Source organism: Polyodon spathula, chromosome 18 (genome assembly GCF_017654505.1).
Source record: "Polyodon spathula isolate WHYD16114869_AA chromosome 18, ASM1765450v1, whole genome shotgun sequence".
NCBI lineage: Eukaryota > Metazoa > Chordata > Actinopteri > Acipenseriformes > Polyodontidae > Polyodon > Polyodon spathula.
Window position 1 is genome coordinate 24,541,749 of NC_054551.1, and position 25,882 is coordinate 24,567,630.

Here is a 25,882-nt window from a genome sequence, read left to right on the forward strand (position 1 = left end):
TAAAAAAAAAAAAAAACTAAAAAAGCAGTAGACCTTGTAGTTACACTGATCTGGTCAATCTTGCCGTGGACCTCTCCATAAGTGAAATATCAAAGAAATAGTGTAAACATACACAGTTACAGAAAATTCGAGGTTCTACCCAGCCCTTCAAAATAGCCTTAGCTGCTGTCAGCAAGAGTCGTCTTGTATGTAAATTAAGGACAACTTGAGAATCATCTCCGAGCAGGAGCAGAGCAGGACACAGAGAAACCTCTATATTGAGAAGTTTAGAGAAAGCTGTGACTACAAAATTGCATGACTGTCACTAGAGTTCACCCATGGTACAGATTTTCAGTAGAGATTTTCATTTGGAATCAAAGATAAGTGGTAGAATAAAATGTATGTACAAATTTAAAGTGAATCAATTGGTATGCTAAATTTTTGGTAGACGTGAAGATATTATTCATACTTCTCCCCAGTCAAGACTGACACCCAGCTTGTTGTTCTCTGTTCCAAACAAGTTACAACGAGAGAACTAATATTATGAGATAAAAAATTATTATAAAGGGAAGAAACAAGGCCTCTTGTTGCGGGCGTCAAGCTAAGTTATTAAGCTTGAGTAGACAATGCCACATTCCATGGGATTCCTTAGGCAAGAAGGGCTGAGCGAAGCCTGAGATACTCACTCCCTGGGTCATCTTATTTTATGTAAGTATCCTTAAGATCTTGGAACGTGTTTAAGCCTTTGTCATTAAAAATGTCATTCAAAATGTGAATATTTCAAGTGGACCACATCAAATAATTTCAGAGCCTGCGGTATTGATTTGGAGGTGTCAGAGAGAAAAAGTAGAATGCCATCGGCATAAAGAGATATGTGATGTTTGGATCCCTTTATGTCAGTGGGGGTGATGCAGGGTTTTGCCTAGCAGCCTGTGCCAGGGATTCCAAAGAAAGGGCAAACTTGAGAGAGGGCAAATGGAGAGAGCGGGCAACCTTGCCACATGCCTCTTTGAAGTGAAAACTGAGAGGACATAACTGAGCCGGTTTGCATACGAGCAGTAGGGTTGTTGTATAGAGTGTAGATCATGTTAATAAATGAGGGGCCAAAACCAAAACATTCCAAAACTGCCGATAAAAGGTTCCATTCCAAGTGATGAAATGCTTTTTCAGCATCTAAACTCTGCACAAGAAACTGATAAATGGAGGGCTAAGTCAAGAATATGCAAAAGCCAGCACATATTGTCAGATGCAAGCCGGCCCTTCATAAAACCTGTCTGATCATAATGAATTAAATTACCTACCTAATTCTAGTCTTTTGGTTAATACTTTTGCAAATAATTTTAAATCTGAATTCAAGAGTGAAAGGGGCCTATAACTGCAGCATTCCAGTGGATCTTTACCCTTTTTGAAAAGCAGAAAAATCAAAGCTGAATTCTTAATAGAATTTAAAATTTAAAGGGCCAACCATATCCCAGACTGCCAAAAGCAGTTCAAGGGGAATTTCGTCTAACCCTGGAGATTTAAGGTTTTGCATGTAACAGGCTGCAGCTTTTAATTCCTCCAAAGTGCGGGTGCCTCCAATTGATCAGCTTGAAATGTCCTAATCTTATTCAAATCAATAGCAGTTTCAGATTAGTGAAGTTGAGAGTAATTTGAAAAAAAAAAACTTTATTAACTAGGGAGGGTTGCGAGAGCATTGTACCATTACAGTGTTTAATTGCATCAATAGAAGCTAAACTTTCAGATTGTTTAAGTCTGAAAGCCAACAGCCTACTAGGTCTTTCATCTTGTTCATAATATAACTGTCTGGTTTTATGAATAAAAATTCTGCTTTAGTCCTGGTCATGTTTTTAAAATCCACTTTCAGAGCAGCAAGCTGTCTCGCTCTAGTTTCCAGAAAGTTGCCCCTTTGCAATGTTTCCAACTGTGATATTTGAGTAATTCAGAAAGCTGCTTATTGTGAGTTTTATTTAAGTTGGATGCAAGTGATGTGCAACTACCTCTGATAAAACACTTTGTGACTTCACACAACTAATGTGGATTAACATCTGGGCCGTAATTTATATCTAAAAAGTTTTTTAATCCATCGGATATATACTTTAAGAAATTGTCATTCTGAAGGAGAAAGGAGTTAAAGTGCCATCTCTTGGCACAGGCTGCTCCGGGCATAAAATTTAATGACTATAAAACTGAGGCATGATCTGAATGGAGGCTTGGCAGTATGACGGTAAGTAATATATTGCAGGATACTAGGGGAGATAAAGAAATAATCAGTATGAGAGTGTGTCTTGTGACGATGGGGAAAAAAAAAAAAGAAAATTTTTTAACATTCGGATTTCTAATGCACCATGCGTCCCATAGATTTAAGTCCTACCTGAAGTTTTTCACAGCTAGGCATGGCACTGCAGTGCTGTGCAAAGTACCAAGTGTTGGGTTAAAAACCAGATTGAAGTCACCCCCGAGGAGAAATGCAGCATCCGGAAAGTCATATCATTTTAAGTCTAATGTTTTCGAAAAACTGTGGGTCAAATGCATGAGGTGCATATATAGAAGAAAGACACAATTTAATACCATTCAAACTAATCACCACAAAACAGAATCTACCTTCCGCATCACCCCGAGACATCCACCATTAAGTTGAGTTTTGTATCTACCAGGATCAGTGCCCCCTTTGACTTATTCAGTGCACATGAATGAGCAATGATTTTATAATGTTTGTATTGTACACAGATTCCAAAACATCGACAGTTTTAGTATGGGTCTCCTGAATAAAAGCAATAGCAACATGGAAGTCAAGGCATTTACATCACTTCATAGGTGTATTCTGGCCATGCATGTTCCAAGATAAAATATTACAGTTATTCATTAAGGAGGTCTAAGATTTACAGTAGAAATCCTACTCCCTGGGTCCTGGGCATCACTACAGTATACATACTTTATCATACCATGTAACAGCAGTGGGGAAAGGTGGTCCAGTTTACAAATCGCACCAGGCAAGATAAACAAAAACAAAAAAAACAGATAATATGGGACAATGCACACTAATAAGCCCTTAACAATATACTGTCCAATAAAGTAATAACATTAAAAATACATATATATATATATATATATATATATATATATATATATATATATATATATATATATATATATATATATATATATATAAACAAAATATCAAAAAATCTTTTTGTTTTTTATATGCTGTGGTGATTTAAAAAAAAAAAAATAGACTCGGCTACATTGTACAAAAACATCATGAGAGCCTAGCAGATAATAGCTAGGAGCATACCTTGTTCGTCTGCTCCCCCCCTCTTTACCTTTATTATTAAAGCAAGCAAATGTCCAATATTAATGCCCATACAAATCCAGTTGTCCAGGCAGCAAATCTATCCCTCAGACTCATTAGGTATAAACAAACGGCAGACCATTCATCATGGAAAGAACCGGCTGATTGTAGAACACGTCAGCATTCCGATCCTGTAGATTAGGCTTTCTGCTTCTGTAGATCCTGAACAAAGTGCTGGGCTTCCTGGGGGGTACTGTACACATTTAGATTGGGAATTGTGTACTATTTTAAGCTTTGTTGGATATAAAAGAAAGCTCTGGATACGCATCTGTTTATGTGACGATTGGATTGGTGCAAAGGCTCTCCTACGCTCAGCTGTGAAGTTAATAATCCAGAAACAGTAAATTTGGATGTCCTTGCAACATTTGGGCACCGAGTGGCCTATATGCTCTCAGGATAGCTTGCCGGTCATTATATCTAAGAAGCTTGAAATTCAGTATGCATGGTTTGTTTGCTTGGGCATTGGATCCACTATAAATGCAGTGAGACCTCTCAATCTTGATTATACCTTTGGTAGGCAAGGAGGGAAACCACACTGGCAAGCTGTGCTGAAGAAATCGGATCATCACCCTTAAATTCATGTCATTACATATAGCTTTATCGTTGACAGAGAGTTTGGTCAGCGTACCTTTTATATCATTGACGGAATCGGTGAAAAAAAACTTCAGCTGCTCCATTTGAGAGTCTGGAAGCGAAGAAGAGTCTCCCCCCCAGGGCCTTATCAGTCAGTCAGCTGATCGAAGGCATGCTGAGCTGTTTTTTCACTTTTTTACTCTTATTTTTTGCAGAAGGGGAGGGTGTATTAGTGTCTATTCCTGATGCCATTCTTTTCTCTGGGGTATCCATGAGCAGAACTTTCCCTTAAAGAAATGGCCACAGTAAAGAAATTCAAACATTTTTTGATGAATTGGGCTGTTAAGTGTGCGAGTCAAAAAACTATGAGGCCATCTTTGATTGAGTCCAAACCGGAAGCATCCTGAAGTATCTTGTAATTTCAACCACAACACTTGCTAATGACAATCATTACCACAATGAATTCTAACAGAAAGAGTACAGTTCAAGACTAGCCAAGGACAAAGTTGGATTTACACTGTGTGACAGTTTATGAACGTGGCGCATGGGTGGAGTTAAGGTATTAGTGGTGTGATCGTGGACACCTTGAATTGTCGCTTGTGCATTAACAGGCAGCCAATTTGGGTTAAATTCAATAATGAGTTTTAAACATTTTGGTCTTGAATTTCAAAGAGGCATGCAACAAGCCCACAGAGACTCGGATGGCATATTATTTCTTTGATAATCAAGCTCTTTGAGTCTGGGTTATAATTAAAGTTTATTTTAAATGCCAGGATGTAATCATACCTGGATTGCATTGATTGCAGACACTTGAATAAAGCATCAGGAGTCATTTCAAGAATTTAAATTGTGTGTTTTGAAACAAAATAAAATAAAAATAATAATGAATGTATAAGTATAATGGCATACAATCAGCATTGAAGTCGTTAGATCTACTACGTTCTTTTCTAATATCCTTTCTGTGCAGTACACTGTGCAAAGTGGGTAACTAATGTAGCTGTCGTGCTCGGCTAATAGACAGTGCTTGTCTGAATCATGCTGGCAATGCAGGTTGCCTTTGTAGTTTTGAAATCAAGCTTTTAGTAGTTGAAATGGTTCATACTATCATATTGGTGAACTCCATGATTCGTCTGTGAAAACAATTCTGATTCTCACACACGGGATGTTAATATTTGATATTTCAGATTCTATTTAGTCACATATTTACTGCTACTGCATTCTATTGGTATTTTTGTAAAAGCTTCACTTGTAAAGCTGTCATTCTAAAATTGCTTTCCCATAGACTGGCATATAACACTAAAGTCCATGAATACAGAGTATTGATTTTACTGTCATTGAAATGCTGATTTAAATTGTAACTATTATCATCTTTTTTGTTTCATTGCAAATATAATATATATATATATATAATATATATATATATATATATATATAATATATATATATATAGAGAGAGAGTGATTTTAAAAAATGTAGATACATTGTAATAATATTACTGTACTAAAAGGTATATTCTCTTTTTAAATTTAGTTTTGGCCTCTTGTTATCCAATCGTGAAGCATGCTTTACTGCAAAGTTATACTGTAGGAAACCAAGGTGCTTATGTAATGATAGTGTCTGTTTTGACTTAAACTGGCAGATATTATTACAGATACTTTTTACTGTAAAATGTTGTGCATATTCACATATATTACTGCGTGTATAGCTGTATTTTTTGTAAACAATTGTAATTCGCCCTGGGTAAGGGCATCTGCTAAGAAATGATAATATTAATAATAATAATAAGAAGAAGAAGAAGAATATAGCATTTGTGTTGCACTGTAAAGACTTTCTTATCCTAAAAAGCATTTATAATATGTGTGTTTTTTTGTTTGGTTGGTTTTTTTAGGTTAACGAGCACTTGAAAGATATAATTATGCAGGAGCAGAAGATGAGAGCATCACGGTGTTCAGACACGACTGGTGGTCCAACGGTGAGCAGACTTCGTTTGAAATGAGTTCCTAACAGCCTTTTAACATTAAATTAATGAGCGTCGTTACCCTGATTTATAAGAAACCTGTGTATTTGTTGAAGTTGGTAACATCTGACTGAAATGCAATAGCATACAGTAAATGAGCTTCTATAATGAATATTATTTTTGGGGTAGGGCTAATGATAAATGAGGTTCAGGGCTGTTTCAGTTGTAGTTCCAACCAGGCCATTAAAAAGTATAGCTGAAGCCTTATGTTCCCAGAATAATGACCATGAACTGAACTGGCAGTAACCACTGTGTTTACGTACTGTACAGTAGAAACCAATACCTAGTTAGAGCTCAATTTAAATAAAATACAGACTATTATGAACCTAACTTAGTCACTTCAGGATTAGTACAGCTGTTGTCGCTGTTTTACCTTTCACCTTTCCTAGTGAGCCAGTTGTGTGTTAGACGCAGCTAAACCAGGCTAGCTTTGGCACTGGCAGGCCTGATACCATGGAAACAAAAACCCTTGTAAAGTTTGCCTGAACTAACATGTCACTGTGGTATTACAGCCCCAGCTCCCTGACTTCACACTGCAGCAGTTTGTTATGAAACAACACAGACAAAACACAAGTAAACTCCCATTCTCACTGTAAGATTTTATGATCATAGTTTGTCTTGCAGTATTGTTCTTCTCATAAATGGGATTTGACTATAGCGGGCTAATGTAAAGATTTGTCAAAGATGATCAATGTTTCAAGCATAATGTGTAATATATATGTGTGTGTGTATATATATATATGTGTGTGTGTGTGTGTGTGTGTGTGTATGTATATATATATATATATATATATATATATATATATATATATATATATATATATATATATATATATATATAATATATATAGATAAATATATATATATAATTCATAATAATATCAACAGAATTAAATGATAATGAATGCCAAAGCCAAGGTTATCAGAAAAATACGGAGTTGAAGATGCCAATAACCTTGGGCAAGTCAAAATGTTTCAGTGAATATTGCCTTACTAAATGTGCATACATTTTCTACAGAGGTGGGCTATGGTTTTCAACTTTTTGATAGTTATCATTAAACAGATAAAATCCATTCTGTGGATCTACTATCTTCACTGTTCACAAGATCTGATTTTGCATAGTTGAAATGCAATCGCTTCTTTAAAAAAAAAAAAAAAAAAAAAAAAAAGAAAAAATCCTCCCAGTGGCAGAAAATGTTAATGCAGATAAATGCAGAATTTGCATGAGCCGTTGAGGTTTGCTTTCCTCTGAATTTATGACAAGCCGCGTACAGCAGAGAGCAAAAATGTTTCCATAACAGTATGATATTATTGTTGGTATGAGATTGTTGAGAATGTTGCTGCTCATAACGTCTAGACAGTGACTCAAACCAAAGCATGTCTCGGTTATACAGCAGAGCTGCAGTGTGAGCAGATTCATTAATCCCTCTCCTAGTTCATTCCATCCAGGTCATCACACAGTAAAAACACAATTAGTACAGATTCGCTGCAATATTATGTTTCTACTGTACAGCAGCAAAACTGAAACTCTCCATACGTTTCAACCAAATCCAACAAAGGGATCTACTGTATTTTACACAATACCGTTGGTTGCTGAAGGGAAGGTCTACAGTAGTAGTTTTAGCATGAAGATGGTCCAGTAATCTTGGCTCCACAGCAAACTGTGAGCGATTAGTAAAAAACGTACCGCATGTGACGTCTCCTCTTGTGAAAGAGATAGGATCACTTAGGAGTTTATCTGTTATATTTTTAAGCCCTGAGATCTATGTGTTATTAGTATCCAGAAGTAATGGGAATATCCAAGAGCATATTTGCTTTAGAAGTACAACTTACAGTACAGCTGAAAGGCATAGCAGCAACAAGAACAGCAGAAGTCACTTTGTGTATATGTAACGTGTCAGACCCGCAGCTTAGTTCAGTGGCTAGTTGGGGGGTGGGGGGGGGTGGGGGGTATGTGTTACTGCTTCCCTTCCAGGCCATTGCTGCTCATGAAAGTGATACTAATCTGACCCGTCACACTGCAGAAACACTCCTGCTTGCTTCACTGAAGATGGCTCAGGAGCAAAAGGGTAAAGTTTCCACAGCCTTATACTGTGAAGTGACCACAATTCACCACTCGCTTCCCCACTGAAAGAATGTTTCACTTGGTCTGAACACACCTACCTGACAGCGAGGGGTTTAGCAGTAAAATTCTCCTGATCTTGCTTGTAATCTGCAAGGAGAACATTTCAAATCTCCTCTTCTTTGGATGGCCTTTGGCACTACCAAATCCAAAAGCCATGATGGTAATTTATAGCAGCTTGTACTTATTAGGAAATAGCAACTAATCCACCAGTTGCACATATCATCCAACTTATGTGATTTCTGACCAAGGCTGGCTGTAATTGGAGCATTGAACATCAAGGTGATCATTATGATGATGTAATAGCACACCTGGGATGTGAAGGGGCTCAATGCTGTATGACTGAGGGGGGCAATTATGACACCTTAATGACTGTTAACATACTATTTTTTATATTTAGCTAACGTTTTTATGCAGGGTTTGATTTCATGCTGTTTACATCACAAGCATAATGGGTTTGGTGTTTTCTGTTTATCCCAAACTGAGCAGTAGTTAGTTCACATCATGAATCCACCACACAATCCTGAACTGGCCGTTTCTGTGTAAGACATACAGTTACTTCCCCTCTCAGGTGCGCTTCAAATGAACAGTTCTGTGAGCGTCCTTTTGCGGGCTAGGATGAAGGCTGCTAGCGCCGCCCTGCAGGTCCAGTGTGCCAACAACAGAACATAAACAAGCAATCATAGAATGTTCACACACACACAAACAGAACATGCAGTCCAGTGGCCCCGCCCCTCTGCTGGCGGCACAGTTCTGACTGAGCTCTCAGCGGTCAGTCTCGTGCACAGCAACAAAACCAGACGCTCACTGTTAAAATATATCACAGGAGAGCAGAAATGAGTAAACTCTGTATCACTTTATATGAAACGTGGGTAAATGCTGTATTGCTCAAATTAAAAGTGGGTAAACGCAATTTACCTGCATATACCCTCGGCTACACCACTGCTTCACAGCATATTATGTCTTTCCATGCAAATTTAATATTTTTATGTTGTTCGATTTTATACTCCACGTTTATTACATATAAAGTAAATTAATTTTGTGTGTACATGTCAGGGGACCTTTTCAACTACATTAAGTCAACTGGAAAATTAGATTAGTGTGTCATATCTAAACGTGTTGTGTGTGTGTGTGTGTATAGTGCCACTTCTAACTGCTTGATAGAAATGCACCTGACACATTTTTTATAGAGATATTATCCCTGTGTGGCGCCAAACTTTAGAGGCTTCTATGAAGAGTGGTTTTGTACCTAGCTAGTATTCCATTTTACAAATGCAGCATGTAGAACAATTCTATTAATCTTCTTATTAAAGAGGTTTGTGAACATGCATGTATTAACGTGGATTCCATTGCTTTTTTGGACACAGAAATGGAAAATTGACTGCAGTCATGCTTGTCTGTAAAGAATTGAACTTTACAAGGGTTCACTGGCATGCATGTGCATGATAACATTATACTTTGCTGCATTGTTGAAAATGTTGCTGCTTAAAAAGTTTAAAAGATTTAAAAAACATTTGAGTTTCCATGCAGGCTGGGGACCAGGGCCACTGTTTCAGCTCACTGCTCCACTGCATCTCAAATCAAGACAGAGGTCCATTGTGTAGATGCGGAATTCCTTCAGCACAGGGCTAACTTGGTTTGTTTCTTCATATTTAGAACTGTGATAATAACCCTTTCCCTTCTTTGGGAGTAGTACCATAGCTGGCTAGTATCCTGTACTGATAAGGTGTAAAATATGACGGAACCTACATCATTTTGCTGACCTTAAATTGGAACGTGTTGTTATTGCTTAAAGATGTGGAAGCTATGGACAGCAGCATTGCATTTGTTTGTAGGGTACTGCTGTTATATAATTGGAAAAGAGGCACCCTGCATGGAGTCTAAAATATCAAGCTGTGTAGAAATATCTAAAAAGGAAAGCTTGTGGCTTTTTTTTTTAATCTGCAAAGGATTGGTTGGAAAATAAATTATGATGTTGATTTAAAAAAATAAATAAAACATCATAATGTGTCTTGCTTGGCAGAAGCTTTGCAAGCTAATGTCATCACTCCTGCTGAATTTTCTGACGATCGTTTTTCGTTTTCCTTTTTGTCACCCTTTCTTTTCTGCTGCTTTATTTGCTGCTGAAGTCTCCAACCAAATGGTATTGGAAACTGGTACCTGTAAGTTGGCCTTGCAGCTTTTACTTGTTTCACTATTTTCTTCATTTGTGTGGGGTGTGCATGTGTGTCGGCTGTGGGTACATTGCATTAAACTAAACAGTGTCCTGTGTGGCAAACAACACTACAGACATCCTGTTTGGTTTAAGCCTATCATATTCTGCCTTGTTCTAATGCTTTCACCAGTAAATCTCAAATATATGGCAAGTCATTTCCATTGTTTATTGTGCAAGGACAGCTTGGCATGGATAATATACAGAGTTTTATTTTCCCTCAATACTTAAAATATAGAGACATTTCTCAAACAGCCCTGAAACAAATACTTTGTACAGTTGAGTATGTTGAAATCTCAATTCACCAGTCACTAAATGAATGTATTCAAACTTGTATTGAAAACAGAGCATCTGTTATGTGACTGGCTGGTAAAAGCAGGTGGCCACTAAATTCATTAGACAGAGGTTTTACTGTATAGTATATATTATACATTACATAGCAAAAGTACACTGTGTAGACATGTCTTCTTTTCTGTTATAAAAGATATTTAGCAACTATTTTAAGCTTACAAATCTTGGTGCTGTTTTATTAATTGGACACTGCTGGGTGTATTAGCTGTGCAGTGAGAGGGCCGCTGGATGGAGTGTGCTTGTTTGTTTGTAATCGTTTTGTTGTTCCAGGCCCGATACAGGAAGGAACAGGCACTCGCAAGGCACATGCCTTGTATACCCCCTGTGGAGAACTTATTGAAAGACAGTACTGATGGTGGAGCCCTTGCTGCATTGATCCATTTCTACTGTCCTGAAATGGTCAAGCTGGAAGGTAATACAGTTGTCTTTATAAAGAGGACTTCTTTCTCTCCTAAATCCCCATGGGGTGCCATTGTTAAAGACAGCTTTTAACTTGAAAAATCCCTTTGAATCGTCTCTTGAGTGTTCTGTCTCAGTTTATTTTGTAAGTATCCTTAATGGGATTCTATGCTAAGAACACTTGTGGCTGCATAATGGGCAAATCATTGTTAATTATCTTTGTTTTCCTCAGGTGTTACTCACGTTACATATTTTTATATATTTTTTACTGTAAGGCAAGAGGCCAATCAAAAATTCCAAATCCCAAGAAGGCCAATGCGGGTTACAGACACTATGACAGACACTGAAGTAAAAATGCACATAAAAAAATGCCTCTGAATATATATATATATATATACACATATACACACACACGTTGCATTTTTCTACTCGGGTGCATTATGAGCATCAACAATTTACTCAAAGCCTCCACTATTGTTTTCAACAACCTTGATCAAATCAACAGTACGAAAGTCACGCTAGAAATCAGGACTTTAAGGATTTGTTGCAGTAAGAATACCTCTGTTAAGAAAGGGGAATGAGACTAAAAGTCTAAAATATGCACAAGAACACAGAAATTAGACTGTGGAACAAAGGTGCTTTGGACTGTTGATGGATGGACAACGGCACCTGTGCCTTGTGCCTTCTTCAAGTTCTGTTGTCAATTCAATGGTTGTCTTCTTATTGTCTTCTTAAGTATTGCTCATCCTTGTTAGACAGTCCTGTGTAACCTGATCTAGGGTTTCAGAGAAACCCTAGATGGAATTATTTTCCTCACTGAAACCTATCTATTCTGAAAAAAGTGAAATTTTAAGTGCAGACTAGGTAAGGTTTAACTGAAAAGCTTGCCAAACACTAAATATGAAATGCTTGGTTTAAAAAAAAACAAAAAACAAAAAACAAACACATTTTTTTTAGTCACATTTTCTTAAATGTAATTTAGGAACTTGCCACCTAAAAGTAGATTGTAGACATTGATTTTTAAATTTAAACTCATATTCACAGGTGATGATTGCTCTAACCTTCCTAGCAAGACTGTTTTGCCTGAAGCCTGTAATTACATCCCAGTCCCTCTCTTGACTTTTATTCAGATATATGCCTGAAGGAAACCATGTCATTGGCAGACAGCTTGTACAATCTTCAGCTGATTCAGGAGTTTTGTCAGGACAGCCTGAATGGATGCTGCCACTTTGCACTGGAAGACATGATCTATGCCTCCTCCTCAATAAAGGTAGGCCCAGTTTACATTTTTTCTACCAACCTTTTTCTATTTTTGAGTTATTTTAGACACAGGGCAACATCTGTAACACCTTCACCAACAGAGTTTAAAACTGTCATTGCATCTTCTAACTACATATATAACATAAAGATGTTTATGTTAAACATTTTCTGTGATTATTGAAATGTTAACCCTGAGAGTCTGTCTATCCTGATTGCCACTATAGCAGAAGCCAGGAGCACTCCGTTTTATGGCACCTATAAACATGCTGTAGATAAGCAGTTGTAACCTGGTACTTTTCTGTAGGTCTGATGTTCTGATCGTAGCTAGACCACTGGAGTAAGTTTGAACTAGAACACACGCAGTGACTGGGTATCAGAAAGCAGCAGGAACAGTGGGGAAGTGATAATATACAGTGCCTATAGGAAGTATTCACCCTCCTTGGACGTATTTACAGTATAATCGTAAATCTCGAAAAACTACTCACTTCTAAACTTTTGTAGTCATTTTTGTATTACTTTAGTATAAATACATGTTAATTTGGATTCATATGTTGTTTTTTTCTGACTTTATGTGAACGAAAAGACAAACATTTGCCAGTTTTCCCATTGAAAATAGTGATATTTTGAAATATCACTGTCCTGGTCACAAAAGCAAAGTTTGTGGGGAATAATAGCCATTTTCTATACTTTTGAGGCATAAGCAATTAGGAAATAACACTTACTACCCAGGAACAAAAAAAAAAAAAAAAATTGTTACACTGTGTTATTTAAGATGAGTTGTAAATCCTGAATAGTAAGTCATTGATTAAGTATTGTGTGGGATTTCTGACTGTTTGGATTCATTTCCAGTAGTAACCTCAGCAGGGGAATCTGTAATCAGAAATGACTGCAGGTTTCGTCTTGCTAAGAATATTGTCAAGTTTAGACATGTACTATAATTTATAAGCACTTTTGAAATTGATTTATGTTTTGTACAATAACCTTCTTGGTGAGTAAGTCATTTAATATAATATGGTGCATCATAGAAAGTAAGTATTATTCTTAAGAGACCAGTTTTCTGATGGGTTGTGAGTCAGGGATAGTTGAGAAGGGGGCTGGGTGAGGGGGTGAGAAGTTGTCTATTTTGTAACTAAGGGAAAATAAAAAAAAAAAAAACTTTTCAACCGTTGAACCTGGTAGTCACTAGGATGGTTCTGGCTATCTAAAATTAAAAATTACAAAAACAAGCAGGCTTTGCGCTAATTAAATTGCATTGCAGTGAAAGTAAGATTGTGTTGGATTCTTATGCGCAAAGTGATATTTTGGGGTCAAGTATAAACTCCCATAACTCGTTTGTTCTTGTGGAATATGAAGCCTGATTCTTCATTCGGCCAGCTTGTCTGTAATGCAGCCTTGTTTGAACAGTCAAACCCTGGCACGGGGTGGAAATGGAAATGAAGAGTTGGCTTTGCTGTCGCTGCTTCTTTTGAAACACTAGCTGTTCTCAGAAGCTAAGCAGGCTACGTGTGGAGGGTTGTTGAATTACTTTACAACATTGCACTGTTTGTAGCATTCTCTGCACACAAGACCACTGCAAGTGAGTTAAAACCGGTCTCCTAGCCTCCCTTCAGCTTGCAGAAGTTCAGCTGGTCCAGCTCTTTGAACCAAATTGGTTACCCACGTGGAACCTTAAAATAGCAAATAGAAAGTGCATGTTTAGCATGCTTGAATTAAATAGTCAGTAAGGTAGTTAACTTGACTCGGAATATTCTATTTCTCAATTTTGTCTGTGAACGTTATTAATTATCATGGAGCCTGTTCAGAAATATTGGAAGTCGCTTAGATATCACAGGAATGTGCTCTAGTTGTGCACTCTTTTATTTCTAAAATGAAAAACAATCACTTTTTTGGAATCAATAACACTACTTTGCACAGACTTTGCACAAGAGTAAGTAAACCCTGACCCTTAGTCTACTGAAAAACTGAATGATTTTTTGAAAGCCCGGTGTTCTGCAGTGTTTGCTGTCTTTACCTCTTTAATGATTGACAGCGGCAGCAACAGCAAGACCAGTGTCTCTGCTTGTTCATTCTTTCCTAAAAAGAAATCTCAGGTGGTGATGTGCACATCTGTGGCTCTGCGCCCTCTTCAGACAACAGAAACTGGAGGGAACCATAGCGACTACAGCGTTATAATGGGGGAGCACTGTACTATCACTTTGTGTTTTGTATGGTCAGCTTGCAGTCTCTAATGACAAAAAAATAAAACATTTTAAAAAATCCGTAAAAATGCTATCTAATAATCCAAGGTGGTGCAGTTGTCATGGTTCCACAGCCAAGATGGAGGGAGAAATTAGGGTCTGGTTTGCAAATTTCAAGGACGCCCTCTGATGATAAATAAATTGTGTGTGTGTGCATTTTTAGCTGATCGTCTAAATATCTTTATTCTCCAGTAAATTGGGTATTGCATCTTATTATTTTCACCAGGGTAGATTGGAGTTGACACACATGCATGAACATCGGAAAATGGAGAGCAGTGCAGATATTAGATTGGTTCTTCGCTGTTTTTTTCTTCATGATTCTCTCTCTCTCTCTCTCTCTCTCTGAGAACTGCTGCGGTGTGCACATTGTGTGGATCTATATGGAAATGTTTTGGCTTTCATTTTTCTTAATAACTGGTGGTCTACAGAAACCTGGTAGCAGGGTTTCAATACACATTGCCTTTTGTATAAAACAAACGTTGTAATGTTATATAGAGCACTGTCTTATCTATAAAGTGGAACAATATGTAAAAAGCATAAAAAAGGTGCATCTTTATTCCCTGCTGGGGTTGCACATTCCAGGTGATTGGGATTTAGTTGAGGCCTATGCTATTCACCTTCATGTTGAACTTCCTTATGAAATCGTGTCTTCGTACAATGAAGTCTCTGAATTGAATTATCATTGTCTGCTGCAGAGAAGGACCTAAAAGATTAACTGCCTAATACCAGCTTCATGTTAACTGCCTGTATATTTGTGTTGACACGGTTCAGTTTTGTTTTTTAATTTTGTAATAATTGCGCCAATAAACAAGGATAGCTATGAATTAGGACCTAATTGTTTTACAGTTTAAAACTAACATGTGGGCGTGTCTGTTTTGCTGTATTTCAATGGGTAGATACTATAGACAGGGAGATGGAGAGAAAGACAGACTGATATTAAACCATGTGGGGATTGTCTCTGTTCCTTAGATGTCTGTCAGTCTACTAGTGAAGCAAAGTCAAATCTTAACTCTTAATGGTACAATTACAGGTTTTTATATTGGATAAAGAAGCATATCTGCTTAGCAAAGGCAAAGTTGCAAAAACTATATTTAAATTAATCTCTTAATCTCCGAAATACAGCTACATTTGCATATTTCACGACAGACAAGAATTGTACATTTAAAATTTGCTTCTGTAAACCTAAAAGCATAGACAATATGGTGTTACATGCAGCTTTTCTTTTAGGGTTTCATTTTTCACTGGGTTTTCTTTATTGTTTTTCTTTCTAAAATAAGTTAATAATATCCATGCAAATCCTGCCAGTAAAAGACTACTACGGAAGCATAGTTCAGTTTTGTGGTTTGAGTGTTTGATTCTTGCAAGTGCCACAGCTCTGTAATCAGATGGAAAGCTGCTTTGGCTCTCTGGCTGGTTCTAAAAATGCTGGTGCATTCTCGGTACTGCAGGTTCTCGTAGCCTCATTTTGCTTTCAAACCTTGATGGTGATAACTAGGGTTGGGGTCAATTCCTGTTTTTCAATTCAAATTCCTTTATAAAATCAATCCCCAATTCCAATTCCTATTCTCTTTTATGATGTAGGGTTAATTGAGCAAACAATGGGTGGAGAGTGGTAGGAGTCTGGCTGAAACTGGGGCTAACTTTGAGAGTTGCAAGGCAACTGAATCTCACTCAGGCAGCCATTAGAGATGACTGAGCCTTTCACTTTCTGGAAGGGTAGCAGACCCAGGTGTCCAACCTGTGCCTAAACCTTTCCCAACTGGCCTGCAAGTCCCTGGTGATACCTGCTTCATCAGCAGCTGTTGAGAGGCTTTTTAGCATCGCAGGGGAAATCTTCTGCCCGGAAAGGTGTCACCTAAATTTAAGCAGCTCCTGATGATTAATTCTAACAGCAAGTTGAATTGATTTCATACATTGTATTGTAATTGTGTAATTACGTGTGCTGTTGGCAAGATGTAAATGTGTTTGACAAGTTGTTTATGGGTTTGCTCAATAAAGCCTGCGACGTAAAAGGAATTGGAATTGATTAAACAGTAACTAAATACATAAATAAATTATTGACCCCAACCCTGCTGAAAACAAAGCAGGGGGATAAAAAAAAATATGTTCCTATTAATTTCTCTCATATATTCCAAGGTCGTATTCGTGTGATGTGTTCTTTAGCTCTGATTATCAGGATGGGTTCTACAAAAAGAGCTTTTGATTCCTTACATGTACAATTGTGTTTGGTTTGAGAGCTAAAGCTATGTGTGTTCAAGGCCTTTTGTGTGTTATATGCCGTAATGTGTTAAAACTGAGATTTTGACCAAAATGTGGTTGTGGTTTTGTCTAGATAGTGACATTTTAATAGTGTTATTTATGAAAGGATGAAAGGGACATTTTTACAATATCCAATGACAAGCAGTCCATCAACTCTATTGGATCATTTGTTTTAATCAGTTGTTAGCTCTAACTTGTTCTGAATTGTTCTGATTTATTAATTCTTTCCATTTATCAAATTGATATACAGGTTAGGGTTGAATCATGTCTATAATTCCTTTATAAGTTCAGCTTGTAAAGGTACTTTAACTTTCTGCTGTATATTCCTCCGATATAAAAAAAAAAAGCTACCTGTGTAACACTGACCAAGTTGTAACATGAGTTAAAGGCTTTTTAAGGGCTCTTAAAGGCCTAATTCTTTGCCTGTCTGCAGGGTTATCATTAGTGAAGGCTGTCTGTGGTGTGCACCTCTAACACTAGTGCTTTAACATCCAGGGGTAAATAACACTGCAGTGGGAATTCCCCCTCTAGTTTCATTCTGGTATAAATGGTATTAAAATAAGTCTTGTAAATTTGGGACTCTGAGCACATTTAAAGGTCTCATCGGTCATTCTGAAGAGAATTTAATTGTAGTGTGAGTAAATTCATTTCAAACTTAATTTAGTTTAGGTATAGTTTTATATTGTTGTCTTTATACAATTTGATAAATAAAGTGCTTAAGTTTATTATGAAAAGTCAAGGGTGTATTTGTGGTGGGAAAATCAAATCTTCAGCTTTTTTACAGTAATTAGGACAATTGCCATTTTATTTTAAAACTCCCGGAAGCAAATACTCACAGCCCAGCTAATTAGGGTGTTAGTGCAACAAAATGTATCACTAAATATAGGCTTTCCATTATATCTGGAGTGCTCCACTTCTGTAAACAGTGTCACCTTGTGGACAAACAGTGTTACAGCACAATTAATTACATTAGTGGTCAACCGCTTGAAGTTCAGTGCTTTTATAATGTGACCAGCTTCTTTTTTTTTTTTCATGCAGAACAGTGAATTTGTCTTTTTTTATATTTAACCTATCTGGCATGTACATTTTGAAATAAATTAAACTTGCTGTGGTTTTGTTTCTGTTGGGAAGAACAAGAAGTCCTTTTTAAAGAGGTCTGTTGAATTGTCCTTGTGTTACAGAACAACTACCTGGTGTTTATGGCAGAGCTGTTTTGGTGGTTTGAAGTAGTGAAGCCTTCTTTTGTACAGCCTCGGGTTGTAGACGTCGATGTTGATGGTGAGCTTTTCCTTTAGTTATAACTTAATCATTTAAAATGCAATCATTTCACTTCGTATAATGTGAAACAGTTGATTATGTATAATGTATACATGTTTAGTCTTCTTCAGAGTAGTATTTAGCCTACTGTGCAGGATACACATGCATTCATTGTGTGTTTAGTTATAGGTGAGTTACATAAAAACTGTGAACTGAATTCAATACCTTTTTTTATAAAATAGATTTAGTAGTCGCCAATGGTTTTTTGCCCAGGTTTTTCCCCAGTATGGAATGCCCAATTGTTGTTTGTATCCCGGTTCACCGCTGCAACCCCCTGGCGACTTGTGAAAAGGAGGCTGGAACATGCATCCCCCGAAACGTGCTCCTGCCAATCCATCATTTTTTTCACACTGTGGATCCACAGCGAGGCCACCAGACCTATAGTGCCGGAGGACAACACAGATCTGAATGACTCCACTGCAGAACTGCAGACGCCCTATTGGCCACAGGGGTCGCTGGTGCGTGGTGAACTGTGGATTTCCCTGCCGACCTAAGCCAATTGTGCGCCACCCCCTAGGAACCCCCGGTCACGGTTGGCAATGACATAGCCTGGATTCGAACGTGATCTCCAGGCTATAGAGCACATCCTGCACTCCACGCAGAGCACTTTTACTGGAAATTCAATTACTGTTAATGGCATGTTCTAAAATATGAACAACAATATGAATAAGTGAATATTGTACTTTTTTATACACTGCTTTTTATTTCCAGAAGATAACTGTGCTAATGCATGCTTTTTATTTCCAGCAGCAGAGGCAGTTCAGCCAATGAAGAACATGCCCACATTTCCCATTTCAAATGCTACAAAAAGAAGCTTTATTGAGAGTCCTTCCAGTCCAGACTTGGATGCCAGGTTAATATTTCTGCTTTTCAAGACAGCTTTGCAGTCAAATCCAAGTAAATTAGAAACTGCAAGCTAATGAACAATTGATTTTAAGTGTCACATAAGTGTATAAATAATGACAGTGTATAAACAATGACCCTTTTATGTAATTTTTTTTTTTTTTTTTTAATTCAAGTCAAGGCTTGTCACCACCTCAGTCTCTTCTGCCACTTAGACACAAACAGCAGAGGCGTCAAAATGCCACTTCAGGTAATAACAAACAGGGTTGCCTTCTAATGCTAATGCACAGGAACACTTCTGACTTCCCCAGGTCTCCTTTGTATATAAGCTGCCTGGCTTATGGAAAAGTATAGGCAGTAGTATACGTTCAAGGGCCCCCCCCCACCCCCAGGTCCCCCCCGCCCACGGGTGGCCCACCAACAATAACTGTTTCATTTTCTTTGTGTAGTCTAGTTTGCCCTTTTCACAGTTGAGGTTATTCTATTTATTCTTCTATTAGGAGCAATAAGAAGATCAACCTCAATGTCTTATGTGGAAGGCTATGTTGGAACCTGGCCTAAGGAAAAACGGTACACAAGACAAATTATTTATTATAAGGAAACTAAAAATTGGTAACTGCTAAATCGTTTTTTGTTGTTTTTTTTTTTTTTTTGCATTCGTGCTACTGCTTCAGTGTGCCAGTATAATTAAAGGAAAAATGCATAGATATGTAACATGTTTTAAAATGGCTAAAATCAATTTTATATAAAATGTTTTACCCAGTCTTAAAATAACAAGTACACTGTCCCTAAATGATACTTAGAGTTGTGGATATTAAGTGTTGTAAATCCCCAAGTGCTGTACTGAAATAATGGCTAGGACATTTTTTATGTGATAGAGGGGTTTTAGCATTAATTCAATACAAGATTTGGTGATTTAAAACACGTACTATACACATCTCTGAATATCTCTTAATTGTTTGGAGTAGTGTACAATCTTTGATTGATGTTTCTTACTCTAATGTGTGCTAAACATATGTTATTCCCCACGAATATATTAACCAAGGTGTCCATTTAAAATGTTTTTCCTGCCCAGGTCATCGGTCCATGGAGTATCCTTTGACATCCCTTTTGATAAAGAGAACACTATGCAGACCTCTACCCCTCCAAGCCGTGGGATAACCAGATCAATCAGCAATGAAGGTCTAGGATTTAAACTCAATCAACACCCCAGAAACATAAAGAGAAACCTCTCCTTCCAGCCTGTGAACGGACAGAGCGAAACAGAAGGCATTGAAGAGGAAATGTACCTAGAGAGCCAAACTGACGCAGAACTTCATGACAGTGCTAATCAAAGGAAACAGTATAAACTTTCAAACGGGCCAGTGCTGGACGAGTACGGCAATCCTGCTGGGACACCAAGTATTGAAGAAGCTTTGCAAATAATCCACGATTCTGAAAAACCACGTAGTGTCCTTCAGTTCAATAAGGTCAACGTCGGATTTTTCCTCCATGGTCAGGATTTTGGGGATTTTAATTCAAAGCTTAAGACAGAGGAACCATGCTTGGACTCTATTGCAGAGACAAAGGGGGCTGGGAGCCCTGACACTACTGAGGTGGACACTGGGATTCATATTCAGACAGAAGACATTCAGGAAACGATAGACGAGGACTCTTCTTTAAGAGACTACACAGTGAGCATGGACTCTGACATGGACCACGACTATGAACTAAAAGTAAGCAATCCCAGAGACATCACAAGCCCATGCCCAAGCTCAGTAAGTGCCAAGTCCCAGGCTGGGAGCAGTGAGCAGTCTTCTAGCTCTGGAGTTAAGATGACCAGTTTTGCAGAACAAAAGTTGAGGAAAATTAACCACGTTGATGGCAGGAGCAGCGGAAGCAGCTCCCAAAAGACAACCCCAGAAAGTTCAGAGCTAAACATCCCGCACATGGGGGCATGGGCTCAAACACCGGAGGAGAGCCCAGTCAGGCAGGGGAGAGATCCCACACAGCTCCTGGCTTCAGAAATGGTTCATCTCAAGATGAAGTTGGAGGAGAAGAGGAGAGCGATTGAAGCCCAGAAGAAGAAGGTAGAAGCAGCGTTTACAAGACACCGGCAGAGAATGGGGAGAACAGCATTCCTGACTGTGGTAAAGAAGAAAGGGGACGGCACATCGCCACTTAGGGAGGAATCTACTGGTTCAGAGGATGAAAAGCTATCCGCTGATAGCCAGCCTTCCAAGATGGTAGCGGATAATACCCTAAGTCCTGGGAAATGTAAAACTGAGGATACATTGTTCGAAGAAATTGCAGACCCAGCTCAGAGCAGGTGGCTGAAATCGCCCACTGACGAGTCTATAGGAGAGGGAGACCTTGTAGAGTACACCAGGTCCATTGAGAAGCTGAACTCTTCTCTAAACTTCCTGCAGCAGGAGATGCAACGCATAGCACAGCAACAGGACATCATAATGCAGATGAGGGAGCAGCAAGCCTGGGGGATCTGTCCTTCACAGCCATCTCCTCAGAAGCAGGTGCGGGAGCTTCGCTCTACTTCACGCTCGACTGGCTCTCTGTCACCGGTCTTATCATCGGCAGGAGGATCCCCAAGGACTTCTCACCGATCCCCTCAGCCCATAACAAGGAAGTCAGCATCTTTTCACTCGAAAACCCCAAGGAGTCAAAGACCAAACGAGTTAAAAATTGCCCCTTTCAGCCGTGTGTTGACCAGTCCCCAGTCAGTAGACAGTCTTCCCCACCTCCGAAGGTTTTCCCCCAGCCAGATCCAGACCAAGTCGTTTGTGCACTTTGGAGATGACAATGCGCCCACCGGTGAATCTGAGTCAAGAGACAAGTATTCTGTCCAGGAACCTAAACCAGCAGACTCTGCAACTGAAGGTTCAGAGATAGGAGAGGCACAAGAGCAGCTCCCAGCAGAGGAGGGTAAGGAGGAGGTCAAGCCCCTGGAATCGACAGTTTCAGAAGTGTTATCCCAGCCTGTTAAAGAGACCTTTATTGTTACCCCCAACACCGAAAACCCAAGGGAGCCTGTAGGACAGAGCACTAAGACTGTGAGCTTGATTGAGGTTCCTCTCTCTGTGCTGAAGCCGCTAGAGGGACAGGTTCTGGAGGGAGATGGGGCCGGAGACAATTATTATGATGATCAGAAAATGTGCTGTGGATTCTTTTTTAAAGTAAGCATTAAATTACTGCATAATCTTGCTTTTCCTGGAATAATTTACTGATACCATCAAGATTCATATGCATATTTAAACATAGAGCATCCTTATATTACATTTACATGAGTTCATTAAAAAAATGCATCAGCATACAGCATGGGCTCTCTAAATTAATCAGATAGCGTTTCCCACATTGCACTGAATTCAGTAGGTGTATAATAGTAGGTTTGCCTAATGCCTTGACAAAGAGTTTTCCCCACATTGGGCCTTTGCAATCAATATCGTCACATTGTAAATTACTGGTAACAAAATTATGATTAATATAGGTCAAAGTCTTGAACTAAGACTAAAGACTTGGTACTGAGTTACTTGCTTCATCATGAGTTAATGTAATCCATACCATAATCTGAAAATGTTTTGATGGTCTAGCTGTATACTAGATATGCACCTTACTGAGTTGAAATTACTGACATCTATTCTTTGTGTTTGGACAGGATGACCAGAAAGGAGAAGACGACATGGCGATGAAACGAGCTGCCCTCCTGGAGAAACGACTGCAGAGGGAGAGGGAGAACCAGCAGCGAAAGCAGCAACTGGATGTGGAACTGGAGCAGAAGAAAGAGGAGGCAAGGTAGGTCATCTGCTCGTTCTTCTGGACCACTAGTGCCAACCTTTCTCTAGACTGTGTTAAGATGCCACAAGTCTACAGGAGCCAGGCAGGTTTCACTAGGTAGAACTCAAACAATGCTCTTGTGTAGTGTAAGTATAGGGGGCTGAAATGTGCCACGCCAGAGAGACAATTCAGACAATGGCTTTAAAGAGCAAGTAGCGGGATTCCGAAAAAATATAGCGTTACATGTCCCCACGTGTTGCTACAGCTGTTTAAATAACGTACCTGTAATTTTTCTTTTCGTTGTTAACATCCTGACAACTTTTTACACTTATAACTTTAAAGTCTGTTCAAAACCTCAATGAGATGCATATACCACTTCATACACTGCAGCACCTAGTGTATCTTGTGAAGTGGGTCCCCCATCCCAATACTGACTTGGCCCAGTGTGGTAAAACCAGCTTTCCTGTTAAAACACAAACATCCACCATTTTCCAGGATTAAAGCAGAAGAAGAGCGTCAGAAGAAAGAGGATGAGAAGGCGCGACGAGAGTACATCAAGCAGGAGTTCCTGCGGAGGAAGCAGCTCAGAATGATAGAGGACATGGACACGATGATAAAACCTCGGCCTGCGAGCTCCAAGCACAAAAGGCCACGTCCGAAGTCTGTACATAGAGATATAATGGAGTCTCCCAGAACCCCTGTCAGAGCTGCAGCAGGTAACACATGTGGCCACGCTCTGCAAGGAGTCTGTTCTGTAGCAAGGGTATCACCATGCTTTGTGCTACCCTCCAAAAATCGCAGCTGCACTCGCATCACTAACTGTGTTTGGTTAGTTCTTGATAAATCATTGGAAAGTATCTAACTTTCAGATTCCGGATCCTTGCGAAAATGTGTCTTAGACATTTTCATGTATGCATTCATGCATAATGCTGATCAGCTCTGCATTTCTAATCCTGCAGTAAACCTTGATCTCAGTCTATAAAAATACTTAACAAACATTTCCTGAACTAATCTGCTTTGGAAGCTAAACTTACTGATATTTCACTAACATTCGTTTAAACTTCTGCTCCTTCAAAGCTTTGACTGAATAATAAAAAATAATTATAATAATAATAATAAAACTATATTAATTTGCGAAAGCTTTCACGTTTTCTGGCTGGCTAAGGTTATTGTGCTTCTGTGGAATATTCTTTAAACAAAAATTCATAGAATGTAAAGTGTTCTGTTTTTAGTTGTGTTACTGTTATTTTGGAGTTGTGGCAAGTTGAATGCTTTTAGTTTGGTCAATTTAATTACGCATTGATTTGGATTTAAGTAGTGGTGACTGAATTTGCAGGATCAGTAACAATGTGTGTATCATCATATTAGAAGACAGATTAAAGCATGAACCAGAGGGTACGGACCAATCTGGTTTTTCTGCTTATTTTGATGGTCATCAGAAAACCGTTTGTGTTTGTGTCCAGCAGCAAAATGATGTTGTTGCAAATTAAAACATCTCTTCCTTATTTAAACTGAATAATATGCCTAATGCTGTAAAGCTGCAGATGTATGCGTGCATATATGTAATAATTGAAAACAATACACCAAATCCATTGTTTAGGTGGGTGCAAAGAATTATGAACAGACTTGTTGCGTATTTTTTTCTTTTTTTTTTTTTTTTTTTTTTTTTTAATTATGATTTTTATTTTTTTGCTAAAATTCTTTCCTAATGTAGGTTCACGACCTCGTGTTTTTTCAGTGTCCAGCCTTTCCCTGGCCTCCTTAAACCTAGCAGACAACGAGAGTATGCTGTCAGGCAAGAGAAGTCCCAGGTACGGTTTCTTTTTAATTCACTATTGTTTATATTCAGGTTCCCTTTGGCCAAGCACTGGGACCTGTCTCTGTCTCATCGAATATTCTGCAGGTAAAGTCGGACTAGGATACCCGGTTTATGCTGCTTGTGCAGTGGGATTTTTCAACTGGACTTTAGGCATGACACCTTCATACCAGCCCCACATGCACAGCTGGGCTATGGAATGGATATCCATGTGCATGACAACATCCTGCAACCCCCTTGATCCACAGACAGGCATGATATGTAGTGATCTGCACCACTAATACCTTTTCTTCCTCTATTGCTCATTTAACAACAATCTAGTACTTGAAAGCATGTTGTGAGTAATTGAGAATTGAGAAACTTATATATATATATATATATATATATATATATATATATATATATATATATATATATATATATATATATATATATACACATACATACATACATACATACATACATACATACATACATACATACATACAGTGGCTTGCAAAAGTATTCAGACCCCTGACCAATTCTCTCATATTACTGAATTACAAATGGTACGTTGAAATTTCGTTCTGTTCGATATTTTATTTTAAAACACTTAAACTCAAAATCAATTATTGTAAGGTGACATTGGTTTTATGTTGGGAAATATTTTTAAGAAAAATAAAAAACTGTGTTTTGACACAAACACATAGTACACACATAATATATATATATATATATATAGATATATATGTGCAATTTTTGGAAAATTAAATATCCGCCTTAAACAGTACAAATGTTACTGTTTAGTTTATGGTGTAGGTGGAATGCATGTATGTCACAAACAGCTTTTCCTTCATAAATGCATGCCTAGCTGAAACCTAGTAATATATTAAGCTGAGAAGGAAGGCCTGGGTATTTGAGAGAAAAGTAAACCCCAGCATATTCAGTGAAATCTAATGGTTTAAGAAACATTTAAATGCATTACTGTACTAAACGTACACAATGTGCATAGTTAAAATTACCATGAGCCCCTAAATGTAAAGCTTTGTGTGGCTTTTTGTATGTTCTGAAATCAGCAAAGTAGTCTATTAAATTTGTCCTATCCATGAGTTGCATAAGCATGAAAAGAAGAAATCAGTTTCTTTCCCGGAAGCATGTGCCTCCTCAAAAGAACCCGCAGACCTGTTCTTTATCCTACATCCTTGTTTCTTTTTCCTTTCTGTCTCCCCCTCTCTGGGTTTTTCAGAAGCAGTAGCGTAGCCTCTGGAAACCTTTACTACTTAATGAAATCAACTAAACTGAACAAGGCAAGGTCAGTCTCCTTTGATATGAAATAAGTCACTCCACCATCCCTGTTCCTGCTTATTGAAGAAAAGGTCATGATGTAACACCATTAAT

General features: G+C 38.3%; 1 protein-coding gene across 8 annotated transcripts in view; it reads left to right on the top strand.

Moving 5' to 3' along the window:
- Positions 1 to 25,882, top strand: part of LOC121330898 (calmodulin-regulated spectrin-associated protein 2-like) — a 50,444-nt gene that overhangs the window by 20,078 nt on the left and 4,484 nt on the right. Inside the window, exons 4-16 of one of the 8 annotated variants that reach the window (XM_041277825.1) lie at positions 5,793 to 5,876; positions 10,173 to 10,205; positions 10,877 to 11,018; positions 12,136 to 12,275; positions 17,943 to 18,039; positions 18,826 to 18,931; positions 19,098 to 19,171; positions 19,422 to 19,491; positions 19,997 to 22,091; positions 22,571 to 22,707; positions 23,185 to 23,405; positions 24,404 to 24,500; positions 25,731 to 25,796. In XM_041277825.1, the coding sequence (XP_041133759.1) occupies positions 5,793 to 5,876; positions 10,173 to 10,205; positions 10,877 to 11,018; positions 12,136 to 12,275; positions 17,943 to 18,039; positions 18,826 to 18,931; positions 19,098 to 19,171; positions 19,422 to 19,491; positions 19,997 to 22,091; positions 22,571 to 22,707; positions 23,185 to 23,405; positions 24,404 to 24,500; positions 25,731 to 25,796 (3,362 nt within the window). The remainder of the gene's footprint in view (positions 1 to 5,792; positions 5,877 to 10,172; positions 10,206 to 10,876; positions 11,019 to 12,135; positions 12,276 to 17,942; positions 18,040 to 18,825; positions 18,932 to 19,097; positions 19,172 to 19,421; positions 19,492 to 19,996; positions 22,092 to 22,570; positions 22,708 to 23,184; positions 23,406 to 24,403; positions 24,501 to 25,730; positions 25,797 to 25,882) is intronic. The other 7 variants (XM_041277827.1, XM_041277826.1, XM_041277829.1 and 4 more) reach the window with 7 other exon arrangements.